Source organism: Bison bison, unplaced genomic scaffold (assembly GCF_000754665.1).
Source record: "Bison bison bison isolate TAMUID 2011002044 unplaced genomic scaffold, Bison_UMD1.0 scf7180017864123, whole genome shotgun sequence".
Lineage (NCBI taxonomy): Eukaryota > Metazoa > Chordata > Mammalia > Artiodactyla > Bovidae > Bison > Bison bison.
The window spans coordinates 424,454-443,792 of record NW_011494695.1 but is presented as its reverse complement, the minus strand read 5'-3'; the positions used below and the strand labels follow the sequence as shown (position 1 = coordinate 443,792).

The following is a 19,339-nucleotide window of genomic DNA, read 5'->3' as shown; positions in this document are numbered from 1 at the left end:
GGCATGGTGACCCACTCCAGTATTCTTGCCTGAAGAGTCCCATGGGCAGAGGAGTCTGGCGGGCCACAGTCCATGGGGCTGCAAGGGGTGGGATACCACTGAGCAACCAGGCACACACTTTACGTCTACACCCACACTCGCAATTACCTCTCCTCGGTCCACTTCCTGTCTGAACCTCTTGCTCAGCTGTGGATGCGACTCTGGGAATCTGTTTGTTGTGGAGTTTCCATTCCTTTGGAGGCACACACAAAAAGCAATTTTATTCATTCTGACCACTGTTCTGTCCCTTGATAATAGCTCCAGCAGATTGTTCTACTTCTTGAAAATCTCACAGGTAATAAAAGGATCCGAATACTTTGGAACGTCACTCTCCTGTCCAAAACCAAGCTCTGTCTCTCCCCCATCAGAGGAGGAGGTTGGGGGGCACAAATCCGAGCAGAGTTGGGAGGGGCAGACTCCGTGACCCTGTAACCTCAGGAGAGACGATGCCAGGAGCCTGGGGAGGCCTGAGCCGAGTGACTGTCTGTCATCCCCATCTCCACCAGTTGGTGGCGCACTCTCTCTGCACGCTCCGGGTGGGGGCGGGGGGGTGCTTCTTGGCTCCCACCGCTCCCCTATTCCCTGCTACTTTTCAGGCCAGTGCTGCAACCCGGGGTCCCCTCCTGTAGTCTCTGTGGGCTACAAGGAACTAGGATGTGGTCTTCTCCCCTCTAGGCCTTCTTGGTCACAGGGCACTTCTCTGATGAAAGCTACCCCTGGCAGATTTCCTGCTGTGGGGGAAATAACCCCTGCCCTCCAGGTAACTGTGGAGGCCTCCTGGGATTACACAGAACAATTGGCCCAGGGGGTAGAGAACTGTGGCTGGCCCCGGGTTCCTGGTTACAGTTGCCCAGACTGCACACTGCACACATCTGGTGTCACTTCACCTCACGGTCATCAGAGACGATATCACAAGTTTCTGGCAGAAGGCAGTCAAGGGTCGACATAAAGTGTCATTCGCACCACCACCACGCCCTCACCAGGCAGAGGTCAAGCCCTCTCTTCTCAGAACATCAAGTCCTGCTCCCTGTCTGCCACAAAGATCCTAGAAGCCAGAAACCAAGAGCCCATTATCCACAGACCTCCAGCCGGAAGATCCCCAGTGGGTCTCATCCAGCACCTTGGTGACCTCATCTCCTGCCTCAGGCTTGCCAGGGCCTCAGGCTGAGATTTCTATCGGGGATGGAGGGACGTCCAAGGACCCTCAAACCAAGCCACCATGCAAAGAGGGAAACAGGAGGGGGAAAGGGGCATCCAGTGAAACTCAGAGTCAGATTCAGTTTCTGTCTTTATGTATTTTTTTTGGCTTTTATTGTTCCATCGCTCAGTTATGTCCAATTCCTTGTGACCCCATGGACAGCAGCACGCCAAGCTTCCCTGTCCATTACCAACTTCCAGAGCTTGCTCAAACTTATGTTCATGGAGTCAATGATGCCATCCAACCATCTCATCCGCCATGGCCCTCTTCTCCTGCCCTCAGTCTTCCCCAGGTGGTATTTTTGGCTGCGCTGGGTCTTCATTGCTGCATGTGGGCTCTCTCTAGTAGCAACAAGCAGGGTCTACTCTAGTTGTGGTGCCTGGGTTTTTCGTTGTGGTGGCTCCTCTTGTTGCGGAGCATGGGCTCTAAGCACGTGTGCTCAGTATCTGTGGTGCACGGGCTTAGCTGCCCTGTGGTATGTGGGATCTCCTGGGCCAGGTATCAACCCATGTTCCCCGTGTTAGCAGGTGAACTCTTAACCACTGGAACACCAAGGACGTCCTAGGCTCTGTCTTTTAAGGGCCAAGTCTAGAATTTAAAGGAGGTTGCATAAAAAGAAGCAACAATTGGGTATAGTGACTTCCAACATCCAGCAGCATCATGGAAAATAAAATAATTTGTGAAATGTAATAAGTGACATTAATATCATATATAATATACAGTTACAGTCATTTTAGCAAATGCCTTCTGAACCATAACCCTAATTAATGTGTATCTGTAAGTGAATCACACACACCTTCCTCTGAATTTCCCTGATAGCAATACTAAAGTACTAGCTTCTGTGGACATAAGTTTGCTGTCTGTGTGGTGAGGGTGCTTGTAACTTAAGAGAGACAAGAAAAAGTAAACTAAGAATATTTTAAGCTTTTAATTTACATGTGGATTTTGTTATAGACCTGAGGTGCACCCAGATGGTTTTTATTTTCCTTTGATGTATGTTTGAACAGGATTCTTTAGGTTCATGAATGGAAAGGCTTCTTACTGTGAAGAGAAGTATCTCAGTTAGTCAGTGCCACCTGCTGGCAATCTGTGGGTGCTGCAGGCCAGCTATATTTCCGAATGAGGGATGAAATGTTTAGTTGCCAAGTTGGATCTGATTCTTTTGCCACCCCATGAGCTGTTACCCTCCAGGCTCCTCTGTCCATGAGATTCTCCAGGCAAGACTACTGGAGTGGGTTACCATTTGCTTCTCCAGGGGATCTTCCTGACCCAGCAATCGAACCTGCATCTGCTGCATTGGTGGTGGATTCTCTATCACTGAGACACCTGAGAAGCCCCGAGGGGTGAAGTTATCAGGAAAAATCCAGGCAGAAGAGAAATTCTTAAGGTCGATGGAAGGATATAAAGGTTGTGTAGAACAGACAGTAACCAAACAGTGCCACAGTCAAGAAGGTTTCGCAGGGATTCTAAGCTCTCACAATTAAAAGAAAATAACCTCATTTTGCTTTTTGGGGGGAGTACATTTTCCAGAAGGAAAATATCAATTATGTATTAAAATAACTGGTATGCCTTATTTTTACCCCATATGCACCCTAATTTTCAATGTATTCCTTCAGGAGATCACCATAACCTCAAATCAGAGTACACATCTGCTTTATAATAAAATGGAAAAGGTTCGTTTTTCAGAAATGTGTTTTAGTTGGCACATCTCTTCCTAAAAGCAGAAAATCCTTAACTGAGCCAACTTCATCATCCCACTCCTTTTATTCTCAATTATATGAGACTATACCATCTCAGTATTCATTGGAAAAGACTCTGATGCTGGGAGGGATTGGGGGCAGGGTGAGATGGCTGGATGGCATCACCGACTCGATGGACGTGAGTTTGAATGAACTCCGGGAGTTGGTGATGGACAGGGAGGCCTGGCGTGCTGCAGTTCATGGGGTCGCAAAGAGTCGGACACGACTGAGCGACTGAACCTAACTGAACTGAACTGATACCATCTTAGATATTGGTTTTTCTTTTCTCTTTTTTTTTTCCATATCCAAATGAAGACATGTGGGGGTTAAAACAAACAAACAAACAAAACAACCTGCGTAAGGAGGACACACCAGGACTTCCCTGGTGGTCCAGTGGTCCAGACTCCACACTTCCAATACAGGGGGCGAGGGTTTGATCCCTCATTAGTGAACTAAAAGGGGCTTCTCTGGGGCTCAGCAGGAAAGAATCTGCCTGCCAATGCAGGAGATGTGGGTTTGATCCCTGGGTCAGGCAGATCCCCTGGAGAAGAGAATGGTAACTCACTCCAGTATTCTTGCCCTGGACAATTCCATGGACAGAAGAACCTGGTGGGAGTAACCCGGCAGTGTCCTTTCGCTTCGGACCTGTTTCCGTGCACGGTGGTGGCCGGAGGCTTTCCAGGTGAGAAAATGGCATTTGTGAAGAGTGGATGGTTGCTGCGACAGAGTACTGTTTTGAAGCGCTGGAAGAAGAATTGGTTTGACCTGTGGTCAGATGGTCACCTGATCTATTATGATGACCAGACTCGGCAGAGTGTAGAAGATAAGGTCCACATGCCAGTGGACTGCATCAACATTCGCATGGGGCATGAGTGTCGGGATATTCAACCACCAGATGGGAAGCCAAAAGACTGTATGCTGCACATTGTTTGCCGAGACGGAAAAACCATCAGTCTTTGTGCAGAAAGCACAGATGATTGTTTGGCCTGGAAGTTTACACTCCAGGATTCCAGGACAAACACAGCTTATGTTGGCTCAGAAGTCATGTATGATGAGACAGCTGTGGCTTCCTCCCCACCTCCTTACACAGCGTATGCTGCACCGACCCCTGAGGCATGTGGCTATGGTCCGTACAGTGGTGCATACCCACCAGGAACTCAAGTTGTCTATGCTGCAAATGGACAGGCTTATGCTGTACCCTATCAGTACCCGTATGCAGGGCTTTATGGACAGCAGCCTGCCAACCAAGTCATCATTCGTGAGCGGTACCGAGACAACAACAGCGACCTGGCGCTGGGCATGCTGGCCGGGGTCTCTGTTCTGGGTCTTCTAGAGTCCGTGGAACCTCGGCGTGCATAGCTTCTGATACCCCGTGTGCAATAATATGATTTGCAGGGCATTTCTGTTTGTTATAAATGTTTTTAGTAATAGGTTTAATAGTTCTTTTGAAAGTACTGACAAAATGCTTATAAGTACATAGAAGTACTGCAGAGAAAGCTTCGGACTGCTGTTTAGCTAAAATGTGGACTCTGTGGCGGCACTGGCTCATTCGAGGGGTTTCCTTATAAAACTCTCGCAATACTTTATTTAAACACACCTGTTTTGAAAGGCCATTTTGTTTTTAGAGTTAGGCCTTACTTCTTAAGGGATAATTTTAGTGTTTTGCTGGTAACATGGTGATATATGAGTGAGTGAATGGCCGTGGCAAGAAAAACTGCAGTTTTTTTGGTTTAATGTTGGACTTTGAAACCTCAGACCAGAACTGGCTGCATGTTACTTCAGGAGTTATAGGCTGGAACCTTCCTTAGGCAGCGGTGTGATATCCCACAGCCTCTGGGGCTCCAGCAAAGCTGACTGCTCAGGACGATGGATGGGATGACAGTTTCCCCCCTTGAAAATGATGCTTTTTCATTTTATTCTTATTTGTTTTTGGTAGTGATACTTGGAAAGCATCCCAAATTAGGAGTAGACTTGAGTGTCAACATTTTAGGGCTTTATCATTTAAAACTTGAAGAAGGCACAACAACTACAAAAAGGTGTGTGGAGGTAGATTTATCTTTTTCAGAGGCATCATGGTTTTAGTGTTTGCTTTGGGCATTTTTTATTGCCACTTCAGCCTACTTATAGCTTATTTTTCTACTTGTTGAGAAAGTATTATTAAGAGAATGGTGAGGAAAGTGAAATGAGAGCCATAGTTGCAGTGTTCCTGTTCCAGGGGATTGGGCTGCACGAAGGATGTATTTCACGTCCTTCTGAAGGCTGTTGATGAGCCCATCTCCTGTCTTGTGTAGGACTGGGCACTGTTGCTGCCCCTGAGCTCTGTGCTGCATGGTGAGGGAAACTCAGGTTATAGATGGGAATTTCGGCCCAGAGACATGAATGACCTGCTCAAGATACCTTTCCACCTGACCAGGACACCGGCCTTGCTTTTATTTCTGACTTTAGTGTCACAGAGAAGCTTGAACCATTTAATTTTGAGCCCCAATTTATATGTGAAGCTCTGAAAAACCAAGGGTCCTGCATTTCTGTAATTTTCTTATTTCTTTAGCTATGTAAATTTTAAAACTTCAGTTGTTCCAGTTTTCTGTCCCGCATGTTTTTAAAAAATGTACATTTACAAAGGCACATTGAAGGTCTCTGCACCTATACTCCATGTGGCCATGTTTCCATAAAATACACTCCTGGTAGCACAAATTCTGTTTTTATTTTATGTGGCCAGTTACAGACACAGTCTTTTGTTTCACTTATCAGTCCACTCCACCTCTAAGGCAGACTTAAATAGATCTATCTCCGTATGAAAACCAGATGCCAAATGAACGTTGTGGCGACCACAGGTCTGTTTCCCTCGCCAATTCTACTGTACTTGGTGACACTGGAGAGTCTGTTTCCAGCTGAAAAGAAATATACTTGGCTGTCGTGTCTTTGGATGCGTCATGTGGTGGAAAGTTGCCACATGTGATGTATGACAATACTGCTTTTGATGGTTAAAAATGTTACTTATTTTACATCATATGTAATCAGAATAGCTTTGTTCAGATGGTAATCATTATTCAAGCTGTATCCTTTACAAGCAAAATACTAAACTCAGTTTTTAATGTTGCACTGGAATGTTAATTTTGAAATAGGAATTACTGGAACCACAGATACTGAGTTATGTCACTGAAATGCCCTTGAAGGAGATGGTCTCCCTGTGTTGTGCCCCCTGACAGAGTGGGGGGACCTGTGGACTGAAGTCCTGACGTACATGTGCTCCCTCATCTCCAGTCCCTGTCCCTAGCTGGGCAAGCCACGCTGGGCAACTGTAGTTGAGTCTGGAAGTTCACTGTCCCTAGTGACTTCATCCTGAGAGGAAATGCGTGCTCAGCATAAAGACGGGCTGAGATGCTTCATTTCCCTGGCTCCAGTTCTCATAGATGCCAATCTTTTGGTCACCTCGCTTAGGTAGTCCTAAATCAAGAAGTTAGGTGAGTTGGAAGGAACTTGTTCACTTTAACTGAAGTAAAATGTTTAGTCAGCATTTTATTTCCATGTGCACTTTTAAATAGTTGGCCGTTGATGTTGCACACATGTCAGTCTGCTTGTTTCTTAGCTCTGTGCATTTAATTTCTTGAGTTAACTTCAAGGTTAGATTTAAAGAGAAGGGAGAGATGAGCGACTGTGTTTCAGATCAACGTTGATGAAGTGGGCCAGACCGGGATGCAAGATCTGGATCATGGGAGAAGTTCCTGCCATTGATACAGAATGACCCACGTTTGTTTTCTACATTAATTGTGATTCTGTGTGATCTTTTTCTCCTTCCCAAGTTTATAGACACCGGCATGGAATGCAGTTCCATTTTTTTTCCCCTCGGGTTGGTATTTTCTTTTCTCTTCTGATTGCTTGCCTGTCTCCAGTATTCTGTTGTGTCCTCTGAACCAGTTTTTCCCTGTATATGCAAATTGTATGTTTATAAGTGAAAATGTTAATACATTAAATGATTGTTAACCTTAAAGCATAAAAAAAAAAAAAAAAAAGAACCTGGTGGGCTACCAGGTTCTGTAATAGAGATCAATAGAGGCTGAGCAAATAAACAACAGTGAACTAAGATCCCATATGTCTCAGGACGCAGTCAAAAAAAAAAAAAGAGGACACAGCAGAGCATTCAGATTACAAGGTGGTTTATTGAGTTAGTGGCATGCGAGCAAGTTCTTCCCGTGATCAGCAAACGCAGGCATTAGTGCGTTTCAGAGGAGTTCAGAGGAAGGAGAGGCTGGAGGGGTCAGGAGGACCTCGAGGTCAGGGCCTGGTCATCTGGCGACGTGCAGAGCTCTCTAAAGGGGCCTGAAGCTCATCTCAGGGGCAAGTGGGTGCAGACGCCCCGATACTTGCAAAAGCAACTTTCACGCCTCACTCCTCCCTGAAAAAGAAGCGGGGGAGGGGAAGGTAAGCTGATACTCCTTGAGAAGCAGCAATCAACACTTTGATTCTCACCAACCCTGAAAGAACATCCTCCAAAGAAAGAAAAAACTTCCTAGTAGCTTCCCAACTTCCTGCCTGGGCTCTGGCTGCAGCTCCAGTGATACCCAGGCTGCCCCCCACTTTTTTGGACCCCCAGACGGACCGCAGTGGGGCAGGGGGCGCACACTCACTGGCTCTTCCGGCGGTATTGCTGCAGTGCTTTCTCTGCCACATTCTCCATGAAGTTAGGACTGGAGACTTCCTGCGGGACCGTCACTGTGATGGGGAAGGAGTTGAAGAGTTTCACAATCACCTTGGTGAGGCCAGACGGGATGCTGGGGTCGGAGTTGTGGGAATTCACCTGGAAGGAGAAAAGAAAGGTCACGACGGGGTGGGGATGACAGTCAACACGGACTCGGCTGGCAACTAAAGTCGGGCTTCATTCGGATCCACGGACCCCTTTGTTTTTCACTCACCTCCACTTTCTATACAACTCGGGGAACAGAAATGCCCTAACCCCACAGACACACTAGTCTGGTGAGGGGGTAAACGCCTTCCACGAAGGGCCAGTCCAGGGGGGGCCCCACCAAGTAAAATATGGTTTCGAGCCGCCTGCTTCCTTTGGGCAGCCACTGGTCAGGTGGTGGTAGAAATAGCAGCAGGGAGAGAAAAAGAAACGTTTCCTGGTACTAGAGTGAGGCTTCTTATCACTGGAGGAGAACAATGGGCCAGTTCATGGGGCCTCCTATGTGAGACAGGGCAGCTCTCCAGAAAGAGCTCTCACCCTGCAGCTGGACGGGTGATCACCCCTCAGGTGGGAGATGCGGGGTAAGCTGTTGAACCACGCCCTTTCCTCACCCATAAAATGGGACTGTGACACTCTGCCTCACTGGGCAACAGGGCCTCCGTGCACCGCTGTGCCTGAGGGTTCGCTTCCTGGGGTAGGACAAGTGCTCCATCGAAAGCAGACATGGCCCCATGAACATCTTGATCCCGTTTCACCCCCAGGGGAGGACCACACGACCTCCAGGCCGCACCGAGGGCGTAGCGGCAGTGCACGGCCAGCAGGGACTCACCGTGAAGACCTGCAGGTAGTGTTGGTCGTCGCTCTGCGTGAGGTTGGCCAGCTGGGACACCCAGGTGAACTGCTCGTTCAGCTGCTTGAGCAGGGCCGACGTGTTGAGCATCTTCTGCTGGTAGGACTGGAGCAGCTGGTCGTACAGCCTGCTGAACTTCTCCGCCAGCTGCAGGGATGCGTTCAGCTGCTGGCGCAGCAGCGTCTGAGTCGGGTTGCTGGCCGAACAGTCTGCCCAGAGAGGCAAAGAACACAGACAGATGACAGAAAGGTGAAGGGAGAGCTCAACAGGGATGCAGACAAATGGCAACCGGGTCACGCAGCCAGGACCTGAGCCAGAGCTACTCAGAATGCCATCTTTCCACCAAGCATCTGCGGTCAGCCCAAGACAAAGCAGAGAGCTGGCCCTGAGTGTGACTCAGCATGTGCTGTCTTCATCAAGAAAGTCTTGCTCTGGAAGATGGTGTCAGCTGAAGTAAACTGTCTTGGTGACATCACTGATTTCTCTTTGGGTGCAAGACCCTGTCTCCCTGGAGACGAGCAAGGAGGGGCACTGCCCCACACCTCATGAAGCATGGCCTCGGGGCTCCGTGTGCTCAGACTAGGAGATCCTCTCACTGCCCTGTCCCCTCAGGAACCATTTCCAGAAGTGGTGGATGTTATCTGTAGCTGCTATTTGTCCAGTACTGCTATGCTTATGCTCAGGCATTACCAAGCGCTCTGGATAGCAGTGATCATTAATAGTCTGATGTATTCTGACGTCCAGCAATGAAACTGAGGACCACAGAGCTAAACCATCTGCCTAAAGTCATAGGATGAACGATTTGGGAGGTCAGGATGGTGAACCCAGAGCTGTAACTCCTAAACTTGGGCTCTTGCTACTCAGTCTACGGCTCTGGAAACTTCTCCAAGCTAGCTTATATCTACAGAGTTGGAAATTCTGGACCCAAGAAGCTAAGTAGCAGAAGAGCCAGCCAGGATCCTCGGACCACGAGCACACAGGGACTGAGGGCTGTGGGCCCAGGTTTGCCTGCCTGCCCATCACGGCTGGCTACCAACCTCACCAGAGAGTAGGCAAGTTCATTGCTTTTGGCCCCCACCCCTACCCCACCCACCGCAGATGGTGAGATAGACAAGAGCTAGAAACAACACTCTCTCTTTAAACACTCTCTCTGTGTTTTTCTCTCCCTTAATTGTTGAAAAATATGCCCAAAAGAGCACATGAAACTCAAGCAAGTCAGGGAAAAAGGAGGAGTTCTTTGCATGCTTCATCATGCTGGTTGTAATCATTTCTATTAATGGAGGAGCAAGCAATCAGGTGGAGCAAGACATAGAATTATGAACAATAAGCTGAGTTGAGAAATACGCACAGTGACTACACTCTCTGTGCCAGGGAGTCATTGAAAGTAAGGACAGCCACTGGGAACCAGGATGCAGCCTAGGGCAGTGGCCCTCACCTGGGGCGGTGCTGTCCCCAGGGATATTTGACAAGGTCTGAAAACACTTTTGGTTGTCACAACTGGTCGGGGGGCGGTGGGAGGTTACTGGCATCCAGGGGCTAGAGGCCAGAGATGCTGCTAACTGCCTTACAGTGCACAGGACAGCCCCGTCACAAACAGAGATCCGGCCCAGGGACTTCCCCAGTGGTCCAGTGGTTGAGAATCCGCCTTGCAATGCAGGGGTCACGGGGTTGATCCCTGGTTAGGGAACTAGGATCCCACGTTGCATGCCGCAACTACTGAGCCCACCCACTGCGATGCATGATGCAGTGAAGATCCTGCATGCCACAGCTAGGACCCAATGCAGCCAGATAAAAATATTTTTTAATAGTTATTTAAAAAATGATGAAGCCTATCATTTAAAAAAAAAAAAAGAATGATCTGGTTCAAAATGCCAGGAGAATGGAGATTGCAAAAGTCCCGTCTGGAGGTCCCAGGCAGCACACACATGCTCCAACGGCTGCAAGCACCTTAGATAAGAGGTCCTAAGTCATCCTCAATGTAGAAAAGAAAACCAGCGTTTCAGGAAGTTGTGATCAGTGACGGTTAAGATCGGTATCAGGGCCACCAATCTGAGCTTGGGCGTCGGGAGGTCTCTTCTTCTGGCCCTAAGGTGACTTTCTCACCGTGAGGCACTATGTGATTTATGGCTTTCTAACTGTGATATGTTATGGGCTAAACCCAAGAGGCGGGCGTGTGGGCTCACCTCACTCCTTCATGGATCAGCCTCATATACCACTCGTACTTTTGCAGTGGCTTCTAAAATCACAGCACTGAGACTAGGAATATTTAACTAGACTCTGAAGGGCTGCCCAGGCACCCAAAAGAATTAAGTAAGAGCAAAGCAAACACCCCCCAGGATCAACTCACTCAGTACAGAGAAATAATTAACTCCTTCCTTCCAAGCATAGACTTTTGTGAGCCAGGAAGTGTGTCACTGCTTTTATAGCTGTTTACCTCCAAGTAGGAAGAATTCCGGAGAAGGCAATGGCACCCCACTCCAGTACTCTTGCCTGGAAAATCCCATGGACAGAGGAGCCTGGTAGGCTGCAGTCCATGGGGTCGCTAGGAGTCGGACACGACTGAGTGACTTCATTTTCACTTTTCACTTTCAAGCTTTGGAGAAGGAAATGGCAATCTACTCCAGTACTCCTGCCTGGAGAATCCCAGGGACGGCGGAGCCTGGTGGGCTGCCATCTATGGGGTCGCACAGAGTCGGACATGACTGAAGCGACTTAGCAGCAGCAGCAGCAGCAGCAGGAAGAATTCAGTCCCCTTGATAAAACAGAGAGCAACAGCGGAAGAGAGCTATTTCCTCTAACTCAGGGATCAACCAACCACAGGGAAGATGGCCAGAAAGCGAAGGTACCCCGAGGAGAGACCATATGTTCAGGGCAGAGAACATAGCAGCAATGGTGGGGAACACCTCCCAAACACCCCCCAGGAGGGGCGTCCAGTAATCTTGGCAGGTCACCAAACCTTCTCTGACTCAGTCTCCTCCTCTGTAAGAAAAGCAGCCACCCCAGTTATTCTAGGGAAAGAACAAATGTTTGTAAAGTGTTGAGAAGAAGGGTGTTTGGTAACAAACACACGGCAAGAGTTTGTTTAATAGAGTCCGTACCGCTGAAGCACTTCCTCGATGGCTCAGTGGTAAAGAATCTGCCTGTCCATACAGGAGACTTGAGTTCAATCTCTGGGTTGGGAAAATCCCTTGAAGTAGGAAATGGCAACCCACTCCAGTATTCTTGCCTTGGAAATCCCATGGACAGAGGAGCCTGGGCTACAGTCCATGGGTTGCAGAGTCAGACACGACTTAGCGACAACAACATACTGTCTAAATTTTCATCGTCTGCAGCCAAAAATGAAGTATACTAGGTTTAGCCCCTGGGAACAGACTGACTGGAGGAAGTCACAGGATGACAGCTTTTTAGAAAGCACCCCTCCCACAGTCAGCCTGTTAACCATGAGCTGATGTGATAAGTATTCTGTCTCCTGACCTCAGGGACAACTCTGCATCTTAACCCTCAACCCCAGATGGGGGATCCAGGGAGAGCCAAGCAAAGGCCAGTCCCCCCTACCAAGAGCCACAGCTGAAGGCAGCAGAGCTGGCATTAAACTCCCACCCACCTGACCCGCTAAAGGCAAGCCCAGTGAGGTGCTGGGGACCTGAAGACACAGGAGACCAGGGGGCCCCTGACTCACCCACTTCCAGGATCTCCTGGCACTTCTCGCACTGGTCCTTCATCCGCAGGCATCCCGTGGAGTTGTGGCGGATCTCCTTACACACAGTACGGTCGTTGTTTTCTGGGAACACACGGGACAAGTCACGCAGAGCAACACGGGCTGCCCCCGTCTCTCTGAGCCCTTCCACACCACTGACAAGCCTTTTGAGATGATTCTGCGGGCAGAGCAGGTTGGCATCTGGCTGTCTGCCTGAAGACTGCTGGTCCTCCAGGCCTGGACCAGCAGTGGGACTCCCTGCAGTGGGACCAGGAGGTGGTGCCCAGGCCTCCCTGAGCTGGGCATGGCCACCCTCTCACCACCTTCGCCTGCTGACACCTCTCCCACCTCCATACTCCCTTAGCTGTGTGTACTTCTCTTTGGTATCATAACCCGTTTTGCTCTGCAATCTGTCTTGTCTCGTTTCTCTCCCCCTGGCCAGGCAGCAAGCTCCTTGAAGGCAGGAGTAAGATTTACCTTGGAACCTCCTTATAACACAGGGCAACTCCCCACCCCACGCAACCTTATGGATATGCAGGAAATGCTTGTTCAGGTCAATTTGTTGTTTAGCCGCTAAGCCGTGTCAGATTCTTTTGCGACCCCATGGGCTGTAGCCTGCCAGGGTCCTCGGTCCATGAGCTTCTCCAGGCAAGAATACTGGAGTGGGTTGCCATTTCTTTTTCCAAGGAATCTTCCCAACTCAGGGTTCTAACCCATGTCTGCTGCATTGGCAGGTGAGTTCTTTAACACTGAGCCACCGGGAAACCTGTTTAAGTCAGTACCCTCCTGTATTTCCAATCCATTACAAGCCAAAACCCAGTGCTGGTCCAACTGTAGCATTTAGGCGATGGGGTTGGCCAACCAGTGTCTATTGGTTCAATGAAAGAAATCACTTCGAAAAGTTTCGGCTTTTCATGTCCATGTTAGAGTTCATTCATTCAAAAGATACTCGCTATGTGCCCATTCTCTACCAGACTCTAAGGTTATAGCCACAAACAGCTTTCTTAACTGTACAGTGAGCTGATTATATAATTCATTGCCAGTATATGCATGGCATCCATATAAAGCACCTGAGTTCTCAAGACAAAGAGGTCTAGCCCTCAGGACCAGTGGTCCACAACCTTTTTGGTTCAAGGGATCAGTTTTGTGGAAGACAAATTTTTCCATGGACCAGGGAGGGGGAGGGTGGGGGAAGGTTTCAGGATGATTCAAGAGCATCACATTTATTGTGCACTTTATGTCTATTACTATCACAGCAACTCCACCTCAGTCAACAAGCATTAAATCCCAGAGGCCGGGAATCCCTACCCTAGAGGAAATTGTTGGAAGGAGCCTGGAAAACTCAAAAGAATACCAGAGTTACAAGTCCTATACGACTAGATTTGACCAGCCCAGGGGATTTCCCAAACCAGGGATCAAACCCACGTCTCCTGCATTGCAGGCAGATTCTTTACAGCTGAGCCAATAGGGATGTCTGTGAACCTTTGGGCATGTTCCTACACTCCCTGTCAGAGATGGTAGCCCCCTCCCCAGGTTGCTCCTTGGGGGATTCAGATGATACAGGCCAAGTCCTGGGCACAGATCTGAGCATCTAAGGCTCCCTGCCTCTACACTTCCTTAGCTCCTTAGCTATTCATACATCTCTTCAGCATCACAGCCTGTTTGACTGGGTTAAGCATCTCAAAGAACTGAGTTTTTGTCCCCCTCCTTCTCACCTGTGAATTCCATCGTGGGGAAGTGGTAGGGAGTCCTCTGCAGGTGGGCGTCCATGGCCTGCTGGGCCTGGTGGATCATGTCGTAGAAGGGCTGAAACACATCGTGGAAGTTGAAGGGTTCCAACAAGGGGAAAGGCATCACGTTCCGGGCAAAGCGGGACTTGGGATTGAAGAAGAGTGACCCCCTCGGGAACGAGCTGAAGGGGGAGTAGTACTGAGTGTCCTGGGGCCTCCGGAGGAAGAACCGGTCCTGGAAGAGCTCGTCCATGATGCTGGACGCCCGGGTGAAGCTGTCCTCCATGACGTCCATCACGTGGCTCTGCTCCCGGTCATTCTCCATCAGGGAATCGATGCGGTCACCGTTGATCCAGAAGTAGAAGGGGGAGCTCTGGTTTAGGAACTCCTCAAGCTGTGACAGGAGGTGGGGGATAGTCAGGGATGCCTCCCCCTTGTCAAGAGGGGCCAGGCCCATCCCAGCACCTGGGACATCTCAGAGTCACAGCATGGGGCGGAGGCCCGGCTGGGAATGGCTCCCATCTCTGAAACGTCCAGGCCAGCCCCCTTCCATTCTGCTGACCCCAGCGGGCAGGAGTAAGAAGACCTGTGAGGCTAAGGAAGTCACAAGACCCGTCAGGTGAGACTAGTCTTCTGTCCTCTTTGACCCCCAATCAGCCAAGCGCCAACCAATAGGACTCTGGGGAAGGGCAAAATTCATGAGTCCTAATTGAGCAAGGCCTGCAGGGGAGGGTAGATAAATATTAGCATACTAAAAATTCTTAATTCCTTTTGCTAAAGAGGACACAGGGCTCTGCTCTACCATGGAGCCATTTGTTAACTTATGCAGCTAAGAATAGCTGGATGAGAGTCTTTTAAGATGGCAAATACCTGGCACAGGTGTTTTTCACATTCCCACATTACTGCATTCATAGCAGACATTACCAATCAATCACACACTGCAGCCAGAACTAATCAATTGCAACTGGCACGCGAAATGAAGCTGTGATACTGTGATTTATCCACCTTGCAGTGCAGGGTACATGAGTTCAAACCCTGGTTGGGGAACTAGGATCCCACTTGCCACGGGGTAAATTTCATGTAGGTAAAATCATTTTTAAAAAAGCCACCAGTGAGTGACCAGCCCATTGGTCACCCATTAAAAAAATAATAAAAATAAAAGGATTTGAGTCAGTCATATATATATATATATATGGTCTGGTTCCTGACAAGAAGGTCCTAAAGATCTTGGAATTCCTGTGATAAGAGCAATTAAGATGTCTTGTTATGTTAGGGAGGTGACTTTTGGAAAGCAACTAAGGATGGGGGCTGACTGTCAGGGAGCGAACTACATGATTAAAGGGCTAGTGCTTTCGGCCCCAGTCCCTGATCTCTACAGAGGGGAGACGGACTGGAGACTGAATCAGTGACCAATGGCCAATGATTTAATCAATCATGCTGGTGTAATGAAGCCTCTATTAAATCCAAAAGGATGGGCTTGTAAAGCTTCTGGGTTGATAGACACGTGCACCAAGGAGATGCAAGAGACTGCTGCACTTGGAGAGGCCATGAAGGCCCCCCACCGCTCCCCATCCCTAGCTCTGGGTATCTCTTCCATCTTGCTGCTCCTGACTCATATCCTTTTATTTTTATTATTTTTTAATGGGTGACCAATGGGCTGGTCACCCATTGGTAGCATTTTTAAAAAAGATTTTACCTACGTGAAATTTACCCCGTGGCAAGTGGGATCCTAGTTCCCCAACCAGGGTTTGAACTCATGTACCCTGCACCGCAAGGTAGATACTTAACTACTGGACCACTGGGGAAATCCCCTGAGTTCTATCCTTCTATAACAAATTGATTATCTACTATGTAAAATGTTTTTCTGGGTTCTGTGAGCTTCTCGAGCAAATTAATGCTCGAGATTGCCTACAGGGGCAATCCACCTGTAGGAGACTTGGGTTCGATGCCTGGGTCAAGAAGATCCCTGGGAGAAGGAAATGGAAACTCACTCCAGTACTTTTGCCTGGGAAATCCCATGGACAGAGGAGCCTGTCAGGCTACAGTCCATAGGGTTGCAAAGAGTAGGACACGACTTAGAGAATCAACAGCAACAAAAGGAAGCAGTCATGGAACTCTCTGATCTACAGCCAGTCAGTCAGAAGCACCTGGACTTCTGACTGGCTGTTGAAGTTGGGGGGTGGGCGTGATGGGGCAGTCTTGTGGGACTGAGCCCTGAACTTGTGGGGTCTGACGCTGTCTCCGGGTAGATGGGGTCCAACTTGAGCTGAACTGCAGGGCACCCAGCTGATGTGGGAGAATCCCTTGGTGGGGAAATACCCCCACACTTGGAACTTGGTGCAGAATCAAAGAAGCATCTTCAGCTCTCCTCACTCCCCACCCCAAGCCATGCTGCGCTGAAGGAGCGGAGCCCTCATCACCTGGTGGCCAACCAGTCCCGATCCGCTTCTGCACACCCGCGCGTAGAACTTCATGCAGGTCTGCTTGAGGCAGGGCTTACATTCCTCCCAAAGGGCTGTCATGGTCTCATTGCACACCCCCTGGGACGCCTTCAGCTTGTTTTCAGAATCCCTGGTGTCATTCAGGGCGTCCTAGGGGATAACAAAAGCTGGCTTAGCCACAGAAACCACAGGCTTCCCCTGCCCGAGGTAGGCATGGGTGGGCCTGCCCACCTCTGCCAAACCTGGGCACATGGGGTGCTTGTTTCCATCCCTGCTCTCGTTCATGTTTGCCACCTGGATGTTCCTTCTCATCTGGTTTTAAACATCCTCCCATCTTCATCCTGCTCCTTAGTCCCTTCTGGCCCCTAGAGCTCATCTGGACTTCTTTCTCTGACGCTGCACCTACAGTCTTTACCCCAAGACTTCCCCCCTCTCAACAAATAACCCACTTTCTACTCTCAACTTCAGGAATTTCAATGTCATCTTCCAAAGCTTCCCTGAATCTTATTTTTCTATGGCAACCACAGCCCCTGGCATACCACGGTAATAGGTAAGCTTCCAAAATCAAGGTCACATCTACTACCAAAACTCTCTAACATGACCATGACATTTGATCCAGTAAATCTGCAAGACTCTATCCCAAGGATTTCCTGCAATAAAGGAGAAGTTCATATGCCTGAAGATATTTGTTTCAATATTCATGAATGGCAAAAAAAAAAAAATACTGGCGTCAACTCAGGTGCTCAAAACTAGGGGACCAGTTAGGGAAACTGTGGTACCTACAAATGGTAAACAGGATAGCATTACCAAGGATGTTTATAATAATTGTTAAATATTATAATAAGCATTTCTCACATTAAAAAATTCATGAGTTTGAGTATAGCCACTGTCCAAAAAGTATAGAAGAGAAAAAGTAGTAAGAAATAGATCAAATGCAGGTATCCTTAGATACCTAAGGAACTGTCCTAAGGTAAAAGGATTATGGAAAAACTTTTTCTCTTCTGCTTTTCTGTATTAAAATCTTGATAAATGTGGGTATTACTCTTCAAAGAATTAAGTAGACCATCCATACCCCCAAATGAAGCTCCAGTAGGAATGTGTGACCAGGAAGAGCTGTGTGAGATCTTCCCCTACTTCGTGTTCCCCGTCCCCCTGGGCCATGTCCACTGCCTCTTGCTCCCACATGGGGAAGGCCACCATGCCTTCTACTAGGCCAATTCACAGGCAATTCCTTTCTTTTCCGTTCCCATATTCCTCACCTGAGAAGTCATGGAGTCTTTTTCCAAACATGATGTGCTTTATCATAGATTGTCAACTATCAAATCCCAGTGAGTAGCACAACATTCAAGAAAAAGACTTGCCACTTCTCCGTGGACTCTAGGAGCCTTCTCATAGCATGGTGGGAATTTCTATTCATGCCAAGAAAGATAATTAAGTTTCAAAGAAAGGGCTGCACCCAGGCCAACATTTCTGTAAGTGGCTTCCATGAAATTGTGCTACAAGTTATCGGGAAAAAAATAAATGGATTCCTTGGTCAAATGGATTTGAAAAGCACTTGGGTTGAATGAAGTCACACATGTTCCTTTACTGCAGAACTTCTCTGAGTCTTTATAATGATTTCACTCCATGCATTAGGGACCATAGGCCCCATTTCAGCATCTCTGTCATTAGGGTTAGGGGAGCAACAAGAGTAGAATTTGAGGATATCGTCAAGGAGACTATTTTTTAAATAAGCTGGGCTTCCCAGGTGGCACTTGTAAAGAACCCACCTGCCAATGCAGAAGACATTTAAGAGAAGCAGGTTCGATCCCTGGGTCAGAAAGATTCCCCTGGAGGAGGAAATGGCAACCCACTCCAGTATTCTTGCCTGGAGAATCCCATGAACAGAGGAGCCTGGTGGGCTACAGTACATGGGGTCTCAAAGAGTTGGACACAACTGAAGTGACTTAGCACAGTGTAAATAAGCTGTTTATTGAACAATAGTAGTTTAGTTTTGTGTGTTCACCAGTGGACCTAGATGTCTGTTTACAAAGTAGTCCAGAACTCAGATGTGAGCAATAGTGTGTGCCTGCTGTACCCCAAAGGTATTACTCACACTAGATAAGCTTCCTGAAGGTAGGGTGACATCCACCTCCTAACCTGTGACAATGACAGACCCTACCCAAAGCCGACCTTGGAGCTTGCACACAATCAGGGTTTAGAAAAATCTATTGAAATAAATCTGGGCAGCAGGCCCTAGGCCAGGCTTGAAATGAAACCAGATCCGAAATCTCACCCCTTGAAGCTTTCAAAAGCAAATAAACCTTTCCTATTTGTTAACCACAGCCCTGGGTATCAGCTGACACAGCCTGGAAGGAAAGACAGAGGGTCACCATGGCAACCTGGCAGGGCTTCCCCATGCCCTGCCTCCAGCACAGAGGATCAAGGTAGGGGCAGCTCGGCTCTTCCTTACCTCTTTCTTCTTCTTGGCTTCCTCTAGGGAGCTGAGCAGTAATTTGCGCTCTTCATTGGTTTGTTCTATTTGGGTCTTTATCTGTTTCACCTCCTTGAGGGCATTTTTAATTTCTTTATTCACGTACTTACTCCCCTCGGTGGACATTTCTGCAGGAAAAGGGCAGGCAGGTGGATGATGTGAGAGGAAGGGATGGTGCTGGGAATACAACCCTGGAACCAGTATAAAGGGTCAGAAAGGCCAGGGGGTCTAGGGGCTGCTAAGGCTGGGGTCTCCCTGGCAGGCAGCCTTCAGGGTCCCAGCTTCACCCTGACCCGGGTTCCATTCCCAGTGTTCCATCTCCAGGGTACACTGAAGACCCAGGGCCGGAGAATCAATTACAGCCAGCTTCTCAGAAAAGCAAACACTGGAGCGGACACACCCCAGAGGAAGAATAACCCAGTGTGCTCCTGGGGCGCTGGAGGAGCAGCCTAACCAGCTGCAGAAGAAAATTTTCAAGGAAAAAAAAA

At 48.5% G+C, this 19,339-nt stretch overlaps 1 protein-coding gene and 1 pseudogene across 3 annotated transcripts in view; one reads left to right on the top strand and one right to left on the bottom strand.

The window, feature by feature from the left end:
• Nucleotides 1–3,595: 3,595 nt before the first annotated feature.
• On the top strand, nt 3,596–6,989 carry LOC104988314 (annotated as a pseudogene). The gene has a single exon (XR_825222.1). The product of XR_825222.1 is annotated as a pleckstrin homology domain-containing family B member 2 pseudogene (transcript).
• A 127-nt stretch (nt 6,990–7,116) lies between these two features.
• The window catches only part of LOC104988313 (clusterin), a 17,606-nt gene continuing 5,383 nt past the window's right edge, over nt 7,117–19,339 (bottom strand). For both annotated transcript variants that reach the window (XM_010839598.1, XM_010839599.1), the window contains exons 3-9: nt 18,831–18,979; nt 16,358–16,528; nt 13,923–14,331; nt 12,190–12,291; nt 8,490–8,719; nt 7,605–7,774; nt 7,117–7,372 (exon numbers count right to left, since the gene is read on the bottom strand). In XM_010839598.1, the coding sequence (XP_010837900.1) occupies nt 7,363–7,372; nt 7,605–7,774; nt 8,490–8,719; nt 12,190–12,291; nt 13,923–14,331; nt 16,358–16,528; nt 18,831–18,979 (1,241 nt within the window). In that variant the 3' untranslated portion in view covers nt 7,117–7,362. The remainder of the gene's footprint in view (nt 7,373–7,604; nt 7,775–8,489; nt 8,720–12,189; nt 12,292–13,922; nt 14,332–16,357; nt 16,529–18,830; nt 18,980–19,339) is intronic.